Source organism: Staurois parvus, unplaced genomic scaffold (genome assembly GCF_062004578.1).
Source record: "Staurois parvus isolate SC_StPar_1 unplaced genomic scaffold, SC_StPar_1.0 ptg000006l, whole genome shotgun sequence".
NCBI lineage: Eukaryota > Metazoa > Chordata > Amphibia > Anura > Ranidae > Staurois > Staurois parvus.
This window is the reverse complement of record NW_028317802.1, coordinates 12898840-12913300: the sequence shown is the minus strand read 5'-3', so window position 1 is coordinate 12913300 and position 14461 is coordinate 12898840. Positions and strand designations below refer to the sequence as shown.

At 39.4% G+C, this 14461-nt stretch overlaps 1 protein-coding gene across 1 annotated transcript in view; it reads right to left on the bottom strand.

Annotated features, from left to right (window-relative positions):
• Positions 1-2854, bottom strand: part of APBB3 (amyloid beta precursor protein binding family B member 3) — a 113958-nt gene extending 111104 nt beyond the window's left edge. Inside the window, exon 1 of the mRNA XM_089661907.1 lies at positions 2538-2854. Within this exon, the coding sequence (XP_089518033.1) occupies positions 2538-2586 (49 nt within the window). The 5' untranslated portion in view covers positions 2587-2854. The remainder of the gene's footprint in view (positions 1-2537) is intronic.
• Positions 2855-14461: the final 11607 nt, after the last annotated feature.

The following is a 14461-nucleotide window of genomic DNA, read 5'->3' as shown; positions in this document are numbered from 1 at the left end:
ATTTGGGGAAGGCATCCCTGAAAATATAAATGCAAGTAGCAATCAGTACAGCATCCAGCTGCTGCATATTTCTACCTGTCATTGTTGATAGGCTCCTAGCAGCAAAGCTGAATGCTGCACCTGTGCTTCCTGGGTGTCCGAACACACTGGAATTTGACACTGATTGGCCAAACCACCCCTGTGGATGAGGCTTTAGCTAGGAGAAGTGTTTTTTTGGAGGATGTCTGGGCTAGAATTAACATGGCAGTGAGCCATAGGTTTACAAATCTTCTAGCCAAGAAAATATCAGACCATATAGTAATACTTGAAGAGCACAGATCAGGTTTTGTTTGTTTTTGGTACATAAAAACTCAAAATGTGAAAAGTGGATGCTCAGCCACTTGAGGGTGGCATATTAAAATGGCAAAAAATGTTTAAACATAACAGGTTAAAACTGAATTTTGGTTGTTTATAAATGGGTAAAGACTATTTAAAAGAGAGATTTCATCATAGTTTTGCAGAAACACAAACAGGGAAAATCAAACCACTTTAAATGCAAAAATTAAAGAAATAATTTTCATAACCCCTGACTACATAGTAATATATAAAAAAGAAATATGTCCATGGCACTACTCTTAATACATTTCAGGAGAAAGAAAGATATGATTATGCACAAATATACACATAAACATGTGCATATAAATATTTCCGTTTACAACCTTAGTTATTGCTCTCAGTCACTGAAAGGTGGCTTCATGCCAATAATGCTGCTAACATTCCAATGACATCATGGAAGGGGTCCACCTCCAGTAAATGTCATTGCCCACGAGTCCCAGCCGTTCATAACTTGTGTTGGCAAGACCCCATATGCAGCAAAATCACCACCATTTCTCATGGTGTTGCCTCATCACAATATTGATTCTGTTAGGCAGCCTTGGCTAGCTTTTCTGCCTTAGATTTCATATTTGTTTGTATTTTATTAACAAATCTGTGTGTTTATTGGGATCTATTTCAGTGTTACTTTTTGCCAAGTAGGAATTGTGAACAGACTGGGTTGTGAACATTCCATAGCTAACTGTAAGTAACAGTCAACAGCATTAGTGAGACTACCCTAGCAATAAGTTAAAGTGATACTAAAAAATATTGTTATTTTCCAAAAACAATCCATAAACATCCACTTTATACTGGCCCTGTAATCTATTTTTTCATAAAATCATTTCTTTCTGTGTTTTTCTGCTTCCTTGTAATGTCTTCCATGAACTTCTAAACCTCTCCTTTACCCCCTCACTTCCATAGGTTTGGAGCAAGCAGTGCACCTTGGTTGAGGTCATGTGCACTGCTATATGCACACTACACATTCCATAGTCCATGGTCCCAGGAGCAAGCAAAAGAGGGTGGCTGTGTTCCTTCATACAGTGGGACCGTGGAGAACAAATGCAGAAACCCTCTTAACAAGAAGATCACATCAACAAATAAAAAGAATTTGGAGGAGGCTGAGAGCAGTAGAAGGTATGTTTTTGAGTTAAGAATACGTATTGGAATATATATATAATCTAAAAACGAGTTTACTGTCACTTTAAACCTGAGAATTCCTCATTGTGCACAACAACGTTTTTAATAAACTGCAGACAAATATGGTGCATATCATATCATAAATTATAATAATAATTTTCCAAAAGGTGTCATTACACTTTCAGTAGAATCTTGACGAATCGGTCTACTAATACATGAGCTTTGGGGGTTCTTGAGTGAGATGACTAATACACTGGATGATTTCATCTCTTACAGACTACAGCGGAGAGGACTCCAAGTTGGAGTTCTCCCTTAGCCCTTCCCATGATAGTGTTTAACTCCTCCTGCTATATTTTGCATAAAATAATATTACTGAAAATTCCAATAGAAATTGAGACCTCCACATGCATAAATGCTGCCACCATATTCTCTAAGAGGTATAAAATCTCGGGAGGTTAGAAACTGCCATCAGTCTCCCCAAGCTGAAATATCAGTTTTTCCTGAACTGCCCCTTTTAGTAATTTAGTGGTTTATAAAACTTTTGTTTTGTCTTATATCTAATATACTGTAACTACACATGCTTGTCATTTGTAGCCATCAGTCCTTATGATTTAAGAAGATTTCAATGTGAGAATCACCAAAATTTGCACGTTCATGTTAACATCAAAATATTTTTCAAAGTTTTAATTAAGTTTTAAGACTAAACACATGTATTTACTAAGAAGGGAACATACACACAAACACACAGTAAACTATTTCATAAGCCATTGTTATACAGAAGTATACACGCTGTTGGTTTTTAATTTGAAACTCAACACATGTAAAAAGAACTATCGTTTTGTAAACAAAATGTGATACAGTCAATGTTTTATCTGGGTTTGTATACTGTACATGTAATCTCACCTGATGTTCCAGGAAGCCATCATGAAAGTCTGCATATATACAGCAAATCTCTAAGTAATAATGGTTGTACAGCAACTCATTCCTTGTGCATAGTGTTTAAGAGACTACAGGGAATTTCAGACTGGATAATCGAATCAACTTACCGTCATAATTAACGATAATGATAGCAAGCATGTAATCCTTGCCCAGCATCTTCAGAGAGCCAGGGCTTCAGTCACAACAGGCGGAGGGTGTCCAACCTCTGCAAGATGCCAATACGATGGGTAAAATAGAACAAGCAGGGTGAAGGGATGTTGAGAGTGTTAGCTCCTTCGTAGATCAGCCTGCAAACAGAGCAGAAAAGTCATCAGCACCCATCTGCGAGAAGGATGTGGTACTGACATATACAGTGTGCACTGGGCAGGAGAAAAGCAATAATGAAAGAGGGAAGCAGAGGCTGGGAGGAGAGGCAGGAGTGAGCTGTTAGTGGGAGTTGCATTCTGGGAGGAGCTGTCCAGTGCTGATGAATGATGCTCTTGTACACTAGCTCAGTGTAACACATCCTATGGATTCAATCAGACATTCCTACACTAAGTACATTCAACAATGCAGGGATAGCTCACAAATGATACAAGCTGTCCATCATTTCATTTGAAAAAAAAAATCTATAAACATTATATGTTACTGTGGTTAAAATGAGGTTCTTTTCAATGGAGTTATATGAAGTTACAGTTTTACTGTGGAAGGCGGTCCCCCCATGGAGAGAGCGCATTGTGGTCCTTCCTTTGAGAACTGTACTATATTTAGAAGCCTTGGTTCCACCTGCAGGATCCCCAGGGCGAGCAGGAAGACATGTACAGTAATAATCGGCTAATACGATTGTAGATGTAAATGTTGACCAAAGGCAACTGAATGGGAAATTTACAGAACATTTAATCTAAATGCCAGAAAGAGACCATGAATACGTTCAAATGTTATAGGAATATTGTGATGTCTTTGGGGAGCAGAATTGATGTATATTAATATAACTGTATCACTGTAATAGGGACAGTTTTAGCAGATTTAATGAAAATTTAGGAAATGTATATTATATAGGGCGCTCTTGTTGGTGCCCAACCTCTGTAGCTGTAAGATAACGGTGCCAGATGGATATCAGGGATGGATGGATGGAAGCAGTAACACTGAGGCAGCTCTTCTTAGAGTGGAAGCAAGGCTCTAATGCAGTAACAAGAAAAAGAGAGGAAGGCGCCTCTAAGTGCAGTATTAACAATTTATTAGTAAACATTGAAAAATTTGCACTTACAAGATAAACGGTTAAAAAGACTCATCGTGTGGTAATTAGATCCAGGTGGGACATCCAGCCGTCCAGCAGCAAACTATGCCTATAGGATCAGGACGTAGAGTCCAGGATGTGCCTGTGCCTCAAAAATGAAGCTTGTAGAGCAGAGTCAGATGTAGCAGGTGAAGGGGGCGGTAATGCATTTCGGAGCATGCTCAATAGGCTCCTTCTTCATTTCTGATGCACAGGCACCTGGATCTAATTACCACACAATGAGTCTTTTTAACCGTTTATCTTGTAAGTGCAAATTTTCCAATATTTACTAAATAAATTGTCAATACTGCACTTAGAGGCGCCTTCCTCTCTTTTTCTTGTTAATGAAAATTTAATCCATTGTAGATAAAATATCTATGTTGAATTACACATCACAGAACCATTTGTTTTTTTCTATTTTTATGCTGGCTTGTCTGTAGCCTCTCTAGCGGTCTGATTATGTCCACATTTCTGTGCTCAAAGCAGTACATTTTTTTGCATGGAAATATGTATTTTTTTTATTGTAGGCCTGTAAATTTTAGGAATAACTCACTGATATCTGTCCGAACAAGAGTCTAGTAAACATCCCAGGTATGTTAAAATTTGAAACACAAAATCATAAATTATAATTTAATAAATAATCATAAAAAATAATAATAAAATAATAAATTTAATTAAATAATATAATCAAACCAGAAATACTGAAATTTGAAATATAGCGCCAAGTTTGCACATCACTGAGCATAGTCGCAAAATCGTTTTCAGTGTCTGAAGACTAATTTCCCCACTAATCATTATCACTCAATTCTGCAAGTGGTTCTAATTTACTATTGCTGTTCTCTAGCTGGTCTAAAACCGCTTTTGACCTAAAGGGACGCTTTTTGGACGCCATGGACATTTCTCAGTTTCCAGGCAGAAAGAACAGTAAAAATGCAGGCAGGGCACAGGACAAAGCACTAGGGACAATATGTATGTGAAATGGTTTGATACAGTAATGGAATACTATGTGATTTTAGTGAATTTAGTGTGAGTATATATCAATCAAATGCTAATTATTACTCGTGAGCTAATATGGTGAATTTCTATAAATAGGTGAAATACAAAAAAGTATATATAAATAAAAAAAACTAATAAATGTGTCTTGAATCAAAAATAATAAAAATTAAATCACCTTATTATAAATGCACAAATAGGTTTGCAAACACATCACACCAACTCATAGTGTCAGAATCTATATAAAAACAAATAACTGTGCTGCGCTCCTATATTGATGTAAATAAACTATAAAAACAGTGTAAGTCCTTTCAATATATTATCCAAACAGTACACAAAATTACTTGAATGATCCCTTTACGATATAGAGAAATATTAGTGTAATAACATTATTATGTGTCCAATATCAATAATAAAGTGAAATCCTCCTTTTCTGAGAGATGGGTACAATTAGATGAATTCACTCCAACATATAGATGATTGCGGTATATATGAAGCTCAATTATGCGCTCACCTCCATTTTTAGCCCAAAAATACAGGCTAAACAAGATGTTTATCCTAAAAGGATAAAATGTGCACTGATGTTCACTACCTTCGTTGAATGTGTTCACAGCGTGATTTCCTGATTATCCACCTGGTGAATTTAGTGAATGTCACTTTTACAACTTTCAAATTTCCCGCCAGTTCCATCCCCTGTACGTCCTGATGTCACAGGGAATGGAACCCAGAAGACAGATGCCGGCATCCGCCAGAGGACATTGCCAGGGACACTGCAGGAGGGACATCGCAGGAGCGAAGGATAAGGTAAGTGAAGAAGAGATCCCGGAGCAGCGCTGCAGGGTATTCCCGAGTGTAGCTTGGGGTTACCACTTGTGGTGCTGAAACTTTACCTCGAGCTACACTCGGGAATACCTCCAGGGAGGTTAAAGGATAAGATCACCTGTGGGAACATGTTACAAGTTCCACCCATTTTTAGGGTGGAACATGTCTTAGCCCTTGGGTGGTTCAGTGGATATGTGGTTGGCTAAAGGATAGATACCAGAGTGTGGTTGTAAATGGGGTTCACTCGGAAAAGAGACCAATCACTAGTGGTGTACCTCTTCTGTTTAATCTATATGAAAGTGAGTTTGTAAGTGTCTTTTTGCTGATGATACAAAGGTGTGTAATAGGGTAGATATCCCTGGACACATGTATAACATGGAACATGATTTGGCATTGCTGGAAGATTGGTCAAAAAAGTGGAAACTGCAGTTCAATGTTTCTAAATGTAAAATAATGCACCTAGGGAAAAAGAATCCCTTGAGAGAGTACAACATTGGGGGTACAGTGTTGTTCAGCACTACAGAGGAAAGGATTTGGGGGTAATTATTTCAGATGATTGCAAAATGAGCAAACAGTGTGATCAGGAAGTGGGGAAAGTGAATATAATTCTAAGATGCTTCACTAGAAGGATCACCAGCAGAAGGAAGGAGGTCCTGATTCCCCTGTATACAGTGCATCCAGAAAGTATTCACAGCGCTTAACGTTGCCACATTTTTTTATATTACAGCCTTATTCCAGAATGGATTAAATTCATTTTTCCTCAACATTCTACAAACAATACCCCATAATGACAACGTGAAAGAAGTTTGTTTTGAAATTTTTGCAATTTATTAAAAATAAAAAATGAAAAAAACCACATGTACATAAGTATTCACAGCCTTTGCCATGACACTCAAAATTAAGCACTGGTGCATCTTGTTCCTACTGATCATCCTTGAGATGTTTCCACAACTCGATTGGAGTCCACCTGTGGGAAATTAAGTTGATTGGAAATGATTAGGAAAGGCATAAACCTGTATATATAAGGTCCCACAGTTAACAGTGCATGTCAGAGCACAAACCAAGCCATGAAGTCCAAGGAATTGTCCATAGACCTCCGAGACAGGATTGTATCAAGGCACAGATCTGGGGAAGGGTACAGAAAAATTTCTGCAGCATTGAAGGTCCCAATGAGTACAGTGGCCTCCATCATCCATAAATGGAAGAAGTTTGGAACCACCAGGAATCTTCATAGAGCGGGCCACCAGGCCAAAATGAGTGATCGAGGGAAAAGGGCCTTAGCCAGGGAGGAAACCAAGCACCCGATGGTCACTCTGAAAGAGCTCCAGCGTTTCTCTGTGGAGAGAGGAGAACCTCCCAGAAGAACAACGATCTCTGCAGCACTCCACCAATCAGGCCTGTATTTGTACAGTGGGCAGATGGAAGCCACTCCTCAGTAAAAAGGCAAATGGCAGCCCACCTAGATTTTGCCAAAAGGCACCTGAGGGACTCTCAGACCATAAGAAACAAAACCCTGTGGTCTGATGAAACAAAGATTGAACTCTTTGGCCTGAATGCCAAGCGTCATATCTGGAAAAAACAAGGCACCGCTCACCACCTGGCCAATACCATCAATACCATCCCTACAGTGAAGCATGGTGGTGGCAGCATCATGCTGTGTGGATGTTTTTCAGCAGCAGGAATTCGGAGACCAGTCAGAATCGAAAGAAAGATGAATTCAGCAATATACAGAGACATCCTTGATGAATACCTGTTCCATAGCGCTCTGGACCTTAGACTGGGGTGATGGTTCATCGTTCAACAGGACAACGATCCTAAGCACACAGCCCACATAACAAAGGAGTGGTTACAGGCCAACTCTGTGAATGTCCTGGAGTGGCCCAGCCAGAGCCCAGACTTGAACCTGCTTAAACATCTCTGGAGAGATCTGAAAATGGCTGTGCACCAATGCTCTCCATCCAACCTGATAGAGCTTGAGAAGTACTGCAAAGAAGAATGGGAGAAATTGGCCAAAAATAGGTTTGCCAAGCTTGTAGCATCATACTCAAAATGACTTGAGGCTGAAATTGGTGCTAAAGGTGCTTCAACAAAGTATTGAGCAAAGGCTATGAATACTTATGTACATGTGGTTTTTTCATTTTTTTATTTTTAATAAATTGCAAATATTTCAAAATGAACTTCTTTCACATTGTCATTATGGGGTATTGTTTGTAGAATGTTGAGGAAAAAATTAATTTAATCCATTTTGGAATAAGGCTGTAACATAACAAAATGTGGCAAAAGTTAAGCGCTGTGAATACTTTCTGGATGCACTGTAGATCTTTAGTTAGACCGCATTTAAAATACTGTGTCCAGTTCTGGTGACTTCACTTACAAAAAGATATTGGTAAGATAGAACGAGTCCAGAGATCGGTAACAAAAATGGTGAAAGGTCTGGGGATAAAACATATCAAAAGTAACTTCAGGAACTTAATATGTACAGTCTGGAGGAAAGAAAGAAAAGGGTAGACATGATTGAATCCTTTAAATACATCAAGGGGGTGAATAAGACTCAGGAGAGTAGTATTTTCAGCATGAAACTAAAAGCAAGAACACGGGGACATGATCTCAAACTTACTGGAGGAAAGTTCAAAACTTATCTAAGAAAGTATTATTTTACTGAAAGAATAATCGATTCTTGGAATATACTTCCAGCAGAGGTAATGAGCAAGTCAACTGTAAATAGCTTCAGACATGCTTGGGACAAGCATAGATCTATACTTAAAAAAAAAACAAAGCAATAATAAAAAAAAAACAAAGCATGTATTAGAAAAGAAAAACAGAAAACAAAACCAAAAAAAGCAGACAGACTTGATGGACAACTAGGTCTTTTTTCTCTTTTCTATATTTCTATGTAACCTGTAGCTCTCAGCCCCAATCCTCCATCCCTGTGAGAGCAGGTCAATGTTCATCTCTGCACACACGCTGTCACAATTTTTAAAAGACGTGGCAGCGCGGGGCTCTGCCCACCCACCCATGTCATTTATTCACAGAGGTCTCAAATCAAATAACATTATAACTAGAACAAGAACTGCAACCTAATTGATCATTGCTCACTGCTACAGAGCATGTAGATCACGACCAGCAAATAGCTAGCCAAGCATCAAACATTTACTACAGGGAATAGCCTACACAAGTAACAAACCCAACCTATTTTACCCACTTATAGAAGTCAAAACCTATGGACATTTAAACAGATTTTGAATAACAAGAGAAAGGGGGGCCAGCCTAGGGACAGAGAGCCTTGGGTCCCAAAGTTTGTAAAGGTTGTTCAGTGTTCCCAGTGTTGGAAAATCTGATGTTCCCTAGCAAGAAAAGTATTAACTCATTTACGCCACTCCACAAAATTAGGAGCATGGTCTGAAATCTGTTTGAGAGGCATGAATTTTCAGGCCAGAAATAAAAGTCTGGAAATCAGAATCTTAATGTCAGGAGGGAAGGCATCCTCATCCATAGCTCCCAGTGCACACACCAAGGGGTCTAGCAATATGTTCACCTGAAAGCTGTATTATTTGTACCCACCACCAACTGCTAAAACCAGAACAATTTCGAGCATATCCAAAACATGTGCAAATGATTTGCATGTGCCACCTGACGACTAAGGCAGTTGGTGTGTCACTGGAATAATTTTTGTGGGGTACAGTATACTCATACTTTGTATGATACCAACCCTACCCTACCAACATTTACCAAATCAAGAATGAATTGGAATGAATTGGAAACTTTACAAAGACAAAACACAAAAACTTGCCATGAATGGGAAACAAAAAAAACTTCAGAAGCTGCCGCAAGAGCAGACCTTTTGGATACAACCTAAACATAAAAGCAACCCAATATCTGTACCTCCTATTATCAGTGATCTGGAATCTAATCCGGAATCCCAAGGGATCCCTTGTGTAAATGCTGACCTGACTGAAAATGTGGATATAACAGAGGAACTTGGAATCATCAACTTGTCAAATCATAAACTTTCTGAACCAGAATTAACCATCCTCTCCAAAGGCCTTACATTCTGCCCAACCACCAAATTGGATCATTTACAATTATTGTCAGATATGGAGGATTTCTTCAGGAGACTAAGGCTCAAAGAATATTTCCACAATAATGAAAGGAATCCTAGGACAATGGAGTGCTACACAAAGAAAAAGAACAGCTGCTTCACACATCCACAAGGACGCAACCCCAAACTGGACACCTATATTGATAGCTTCAGATTGTGAGCTACATCCCTGATATCCACTCAGCAAAAGAAAATCTGTACAATCTTTCACCACTAGAGCTAAGGGCTATACACGATTTGCACGATAATCAGGCCATCACCATCAAACCAGCGGATAAAGGGGGAGCAATTGTTGTGATGGATACAAACAAATACATACAAGAAGGCCAGAGGCAGCTGGAAAATGCCATCTACTATAAAAAACTGGATTATGATCCGACCCAGGACTTTACAAAGCAATTAAAAGGTCTCATTAAAACACTTCCAGCCCACCTACATTCAGAACTTATAAATGCGATTCCGGATCATCCAAAAATCGGGGACTTCTACATGCTGCGCAAAGTCCACAAGCCAGGAAATCCAGGCAGACCCATCATAACAGGTATGAATACACTCACCGAACAAACCTCAGGCTTTGTAGAAAAAATTTTAAAACCATTAGTCAAGAATGCTGCTAGTTTCCTGCAAGACACAACTGACTTTCTGAACAAGATCAACAACATACAGCAATTACCATTAATATACTTCTAGTGACTATGGATGTAGTATCCCTGTATAGTAATATCCCTCACAAGGATGGATTAGCTGCATGTCACAGATCTTTATCATTCTCACCAAACCATAAATACACTGCTGAGGATGTTACACAGCTCATTGAATTCATACTTACACACAACTACTTTGCCTTCAATAAAGACATCTACAGTCAGGTCCATAAATATTGGGACATCGACACAATTCTAACATTTTTGGCTCTATACACCACCACAATGGATTTGAGATGAAAAGAACAAGATGTGCTTTAACTGCAGACTGTCAGCTTTAATTTGAGGGTATTTACATCTAAATCAGGTGAACGGTGTAGGAATTACAGAAGTTTGCATATGTGCCTCCCACTTGTTAAGGAACCAAAAGTAATGGGACAATTGGCTTCTCAGCTGTTCCATGGCCAGGTATCTGTTATTCCCTCATTATCCCAATTACAATGAGCAGATAAAAGGTCCAGAGTTCATTTTAAGTGTGCTATTTTCATTTGGAATCTGTTGCTGTCAACTCTCAAGATGAGATCCAAAGAGCTGTCACTATCAGTGAAGCAAGCCATCATTAGGCTGAAAAAACAAATCAAACCCATCAGAGAGATAGCAAAAACATTAGGCATGGCCAAAACAACTGTTTGGAACATTCTTAAAAAGAAGGAACACACCGGTGAGCTCAGCAACACCAAAAGACCCGGAAGACCACGGAAAACAACTGTGGTGGATGACCGAAGAATTCTTCCCCTGGTGAAGAAAACACCCTTCACAACAGTTGGCCAGATCAAGAACACTCTCCAGGAGGTAGGTGTATGTGTGTCAAAGTCAACAATCAAGAGAAGGCTTCACCAGAGTGAATACAGAGGGTTCACCACAAGATGTAAACCATTGGTGAGCCTCAAAAACAGGAAGGCCAGATTAGAGTTTGCCAAACGACATCTAAAAAAGCCTTCACAGTTCTGGAACAACATCCTATGGATAGATGAGACCAAGATCAACTTGTACCAGAGTGATGGGAAGAGAAGAGTATGGAGAAGGAAAGGAACTGCTCATGATCCTAAGCATACCACCTCATCAGTGAAGCATGGTGGTGGTAGTGTCATGGCGTGAGCATGTATGGCTGCCAATGGAACTGGTTCTCTTGTATTTATTGATGATGTGACTGCTGACAAAAGCAGCAGGATGAATTCTGAAGTGTTTCGGGCAATATTATCTGCTCATATTCAGCCAAATGCTTCAGAACTCATTGGACGCCGCTTCACAGTGCAGATGCACAATGACCCAAAGCATACTGCAAAATCAACCAAAGAGTTTTTTAAGGGAAAGAAGTGGAATGTTATGCAATGGCCAAGTCAATCACCTGACCTGAATCCGATTGAGCATGCATTTCACTTGCTGAAGACAAAACTGAAGGGAAAATGCCCCAAGAACAAGCAGGAACTGAAGACAGTTGCAGTAGAGGCCTGGCAGAGCATCACCAGGGTTGAAACCCAGCATCTGGTGATGTCTATGCATTCCAGGCCTCAGGCTGTAATTGACTGCAAAGGATTTGGAACCAAGTATTAAAAAGTGAAAGTTTGATTTATGATTATTATTCTGTCCCATTACTTTTGGTCCCTTAACAAGTGGGAGGCACATATGCAAACTGTTGTAATTCCTACACTGTTCACCTGATTTGGCTGGAAATACCCTCAAATTAAAGCTGACAGTCTGAAGTTAAAGCACATCTTGATCGTTTCATTTCAAATCCATTGTGGTGGTGTATAGAGCCAAAAAGGTTAGAATTGTGTCGATGTCCCAATATTTATGGACCTGACTGTATCTTCAATGTATGGGTACTGCGATGGGAAGTAAAATGGGACCCCAATATGCCAATTTATTTATGGCTGACCTGGAGGAAAAATTCCTGAAAAGCATGGAACAAAAACCATACAGATATTATCGCTATATTGATGATATTTTCATCATATGGACAGAAGGTGAAGAAAACCTAAAACAATTTTACTCATTGATCAACACTTTTCATCCATCAATCAAACTAAAAATGGAATACTCAAACACACACGTCAACTTCCTAGACACCACAGTATACATCAGGGATGATACGCTTCACACCTCAATATACAGGAAACCTACTGACAGATGCAACTACCTCCACAGTTCCAGCTTCCACCGACAACACACGAAACGTGCCATCATACACAGTCAGGGCATTAGATACCATCAAATATGTTCTGACCCAAGAGACAGAGATAGACATCTCGGGACACTAGCAGACGCCTTCCATAAGAAAGGTTACAAGGACAAAACTATCAAACACCGGCATAAACACAGCCTTGAAGGGAAAACCTACTTCAGTACAAAGAGAAAAAAACAAACAACCGTGTACCTCTAGTACCACATACAACCCAGCACTAGAAGGAATAAGAAAAATAATCAAAGATTTACAACCCATCATAACAGAGGATGGAACTCTGAAAGAAATATTCCAGCAACCACCAATACTGGCCTTCAGACAACCCCCCAACCTCAGAAATAAACTAATCAGTAGGAAACTTCCTTCTGATCAAGATGTCACAAATAATGGAAGCACACCCTGCAATAGAAAACACTGCAAATCAATCCATCAGAAAGTGTCAGACACTCAAAAGGGATCTTCAATATTTCCAGATCATACAGCTGCACCTCCAGTAATGTTGTGTACCTTATCCAGTGCAGAAAATGTAACAAAGGATCTTATGTTGGCGAAAGAGGACAGAAGTTGCAAACAAGGATGAATTTGCACAGACATACCATCAAGGAACATAAAGAAGATGACCTCTGCACACCTGTGGGACACCATTTCGCACAACCAGACCACACAATGGGAGACCTCAATATTTTAGTTCTTAAAGGAAATTTCAAATCAGGAAAGAAAAACTTTTGAACTAAGAATGATAATTCTATTTGACACAAGAGATAATGGCCTGAATTTGGACATGGGATTCCTCAATCATTATCCAACAGTTTTATCACCTCAAGCATGACTGCCTCTGTGTGAGTGTAGTATCCCCCCCCCTCCCCCCTCTGCTGTCTCTTATCTAGAGCCTTTTTTTTTTTTTCATCCATTCTAATATTCTGCTGAAACTTTGTGATTTGTATTTGTATAGTACTGCTTGGACCTTGAAGAAGGGGACATACCCCGAAAGCTTGTCCTCAAAATTGTATGTTAGTGCAAATAAAAAAAAGTATCACGGACAGTACTCACTTGTTCCTATGATAAACAGTGATAGATTTACAAGTGGAATTGTTTCAATAGACTTAACCAGGCCTTGTCAGATGTATTTCCCAGGTCACCCTCCCACCCCTTCTTACCAGGAACCGTAAGGTTATCTAGGTGACTATCTAATAGAAGTGTATAGAAGCATGACCAAGGTTATCAAGGTGTAATTTTTGAGTAAGCTGCTTTGGCATGCGTCAGTTGTAGGTATTGAAAAAAAATCTATTCCTGGGAATCAAGTACTCAACCTGTATGTCCTGAAAAGATTTTAAGATGTTATGAGAAAACAATTGAGAGCATTACCTCACCCCCCAACTGGTAGTACCAATCAAAACTTCAAGTTTACTTGGCCCCTCAAATTGGCTATTGACCCATAATGGGGTGTATGGAGAGAAGCCCCTGTATTTTGTAATGCTTTTCATTTCTAACTGAATTTTCAGACATGCTGCCTGCATCCAATTGTGCAAGAAGCATATGTTTTTCAAGTTGAGTTAGAAGAACTTGTATGGGTTACTCCTCCTTAATTGTCTGCCAAACAGCAAACTGTTAAAGGGGGTTTAGAGATCTGATCTTGCTGCCGGGGTCTATTGTTGCTTGGGGATCTATTGTTGCCAGGGTCTATTGTTGCTGGGGGATCTATTGTTGCCAGGGGATCTATTGTTGCTAGGGGATCTATTGTTACCAGGGGGTTATTGTTGCCAGGGGGGTCTAATGTTGCTGAGGGGATTTATTGTTGCCATGGGGATTTATTGTTGCGGGGGCATCTATTGTTTCCAGAGGATCTATTGTTGCCAGTGGGGTCTTTTGTTGCCAGGGGGTCTATTGTTGCTGGTGGGATCTATATTACTGCTTATCATTAACAAACTCCAAATTACTTAGCACAACAATATGATACTTGGTTCTGTATTCTC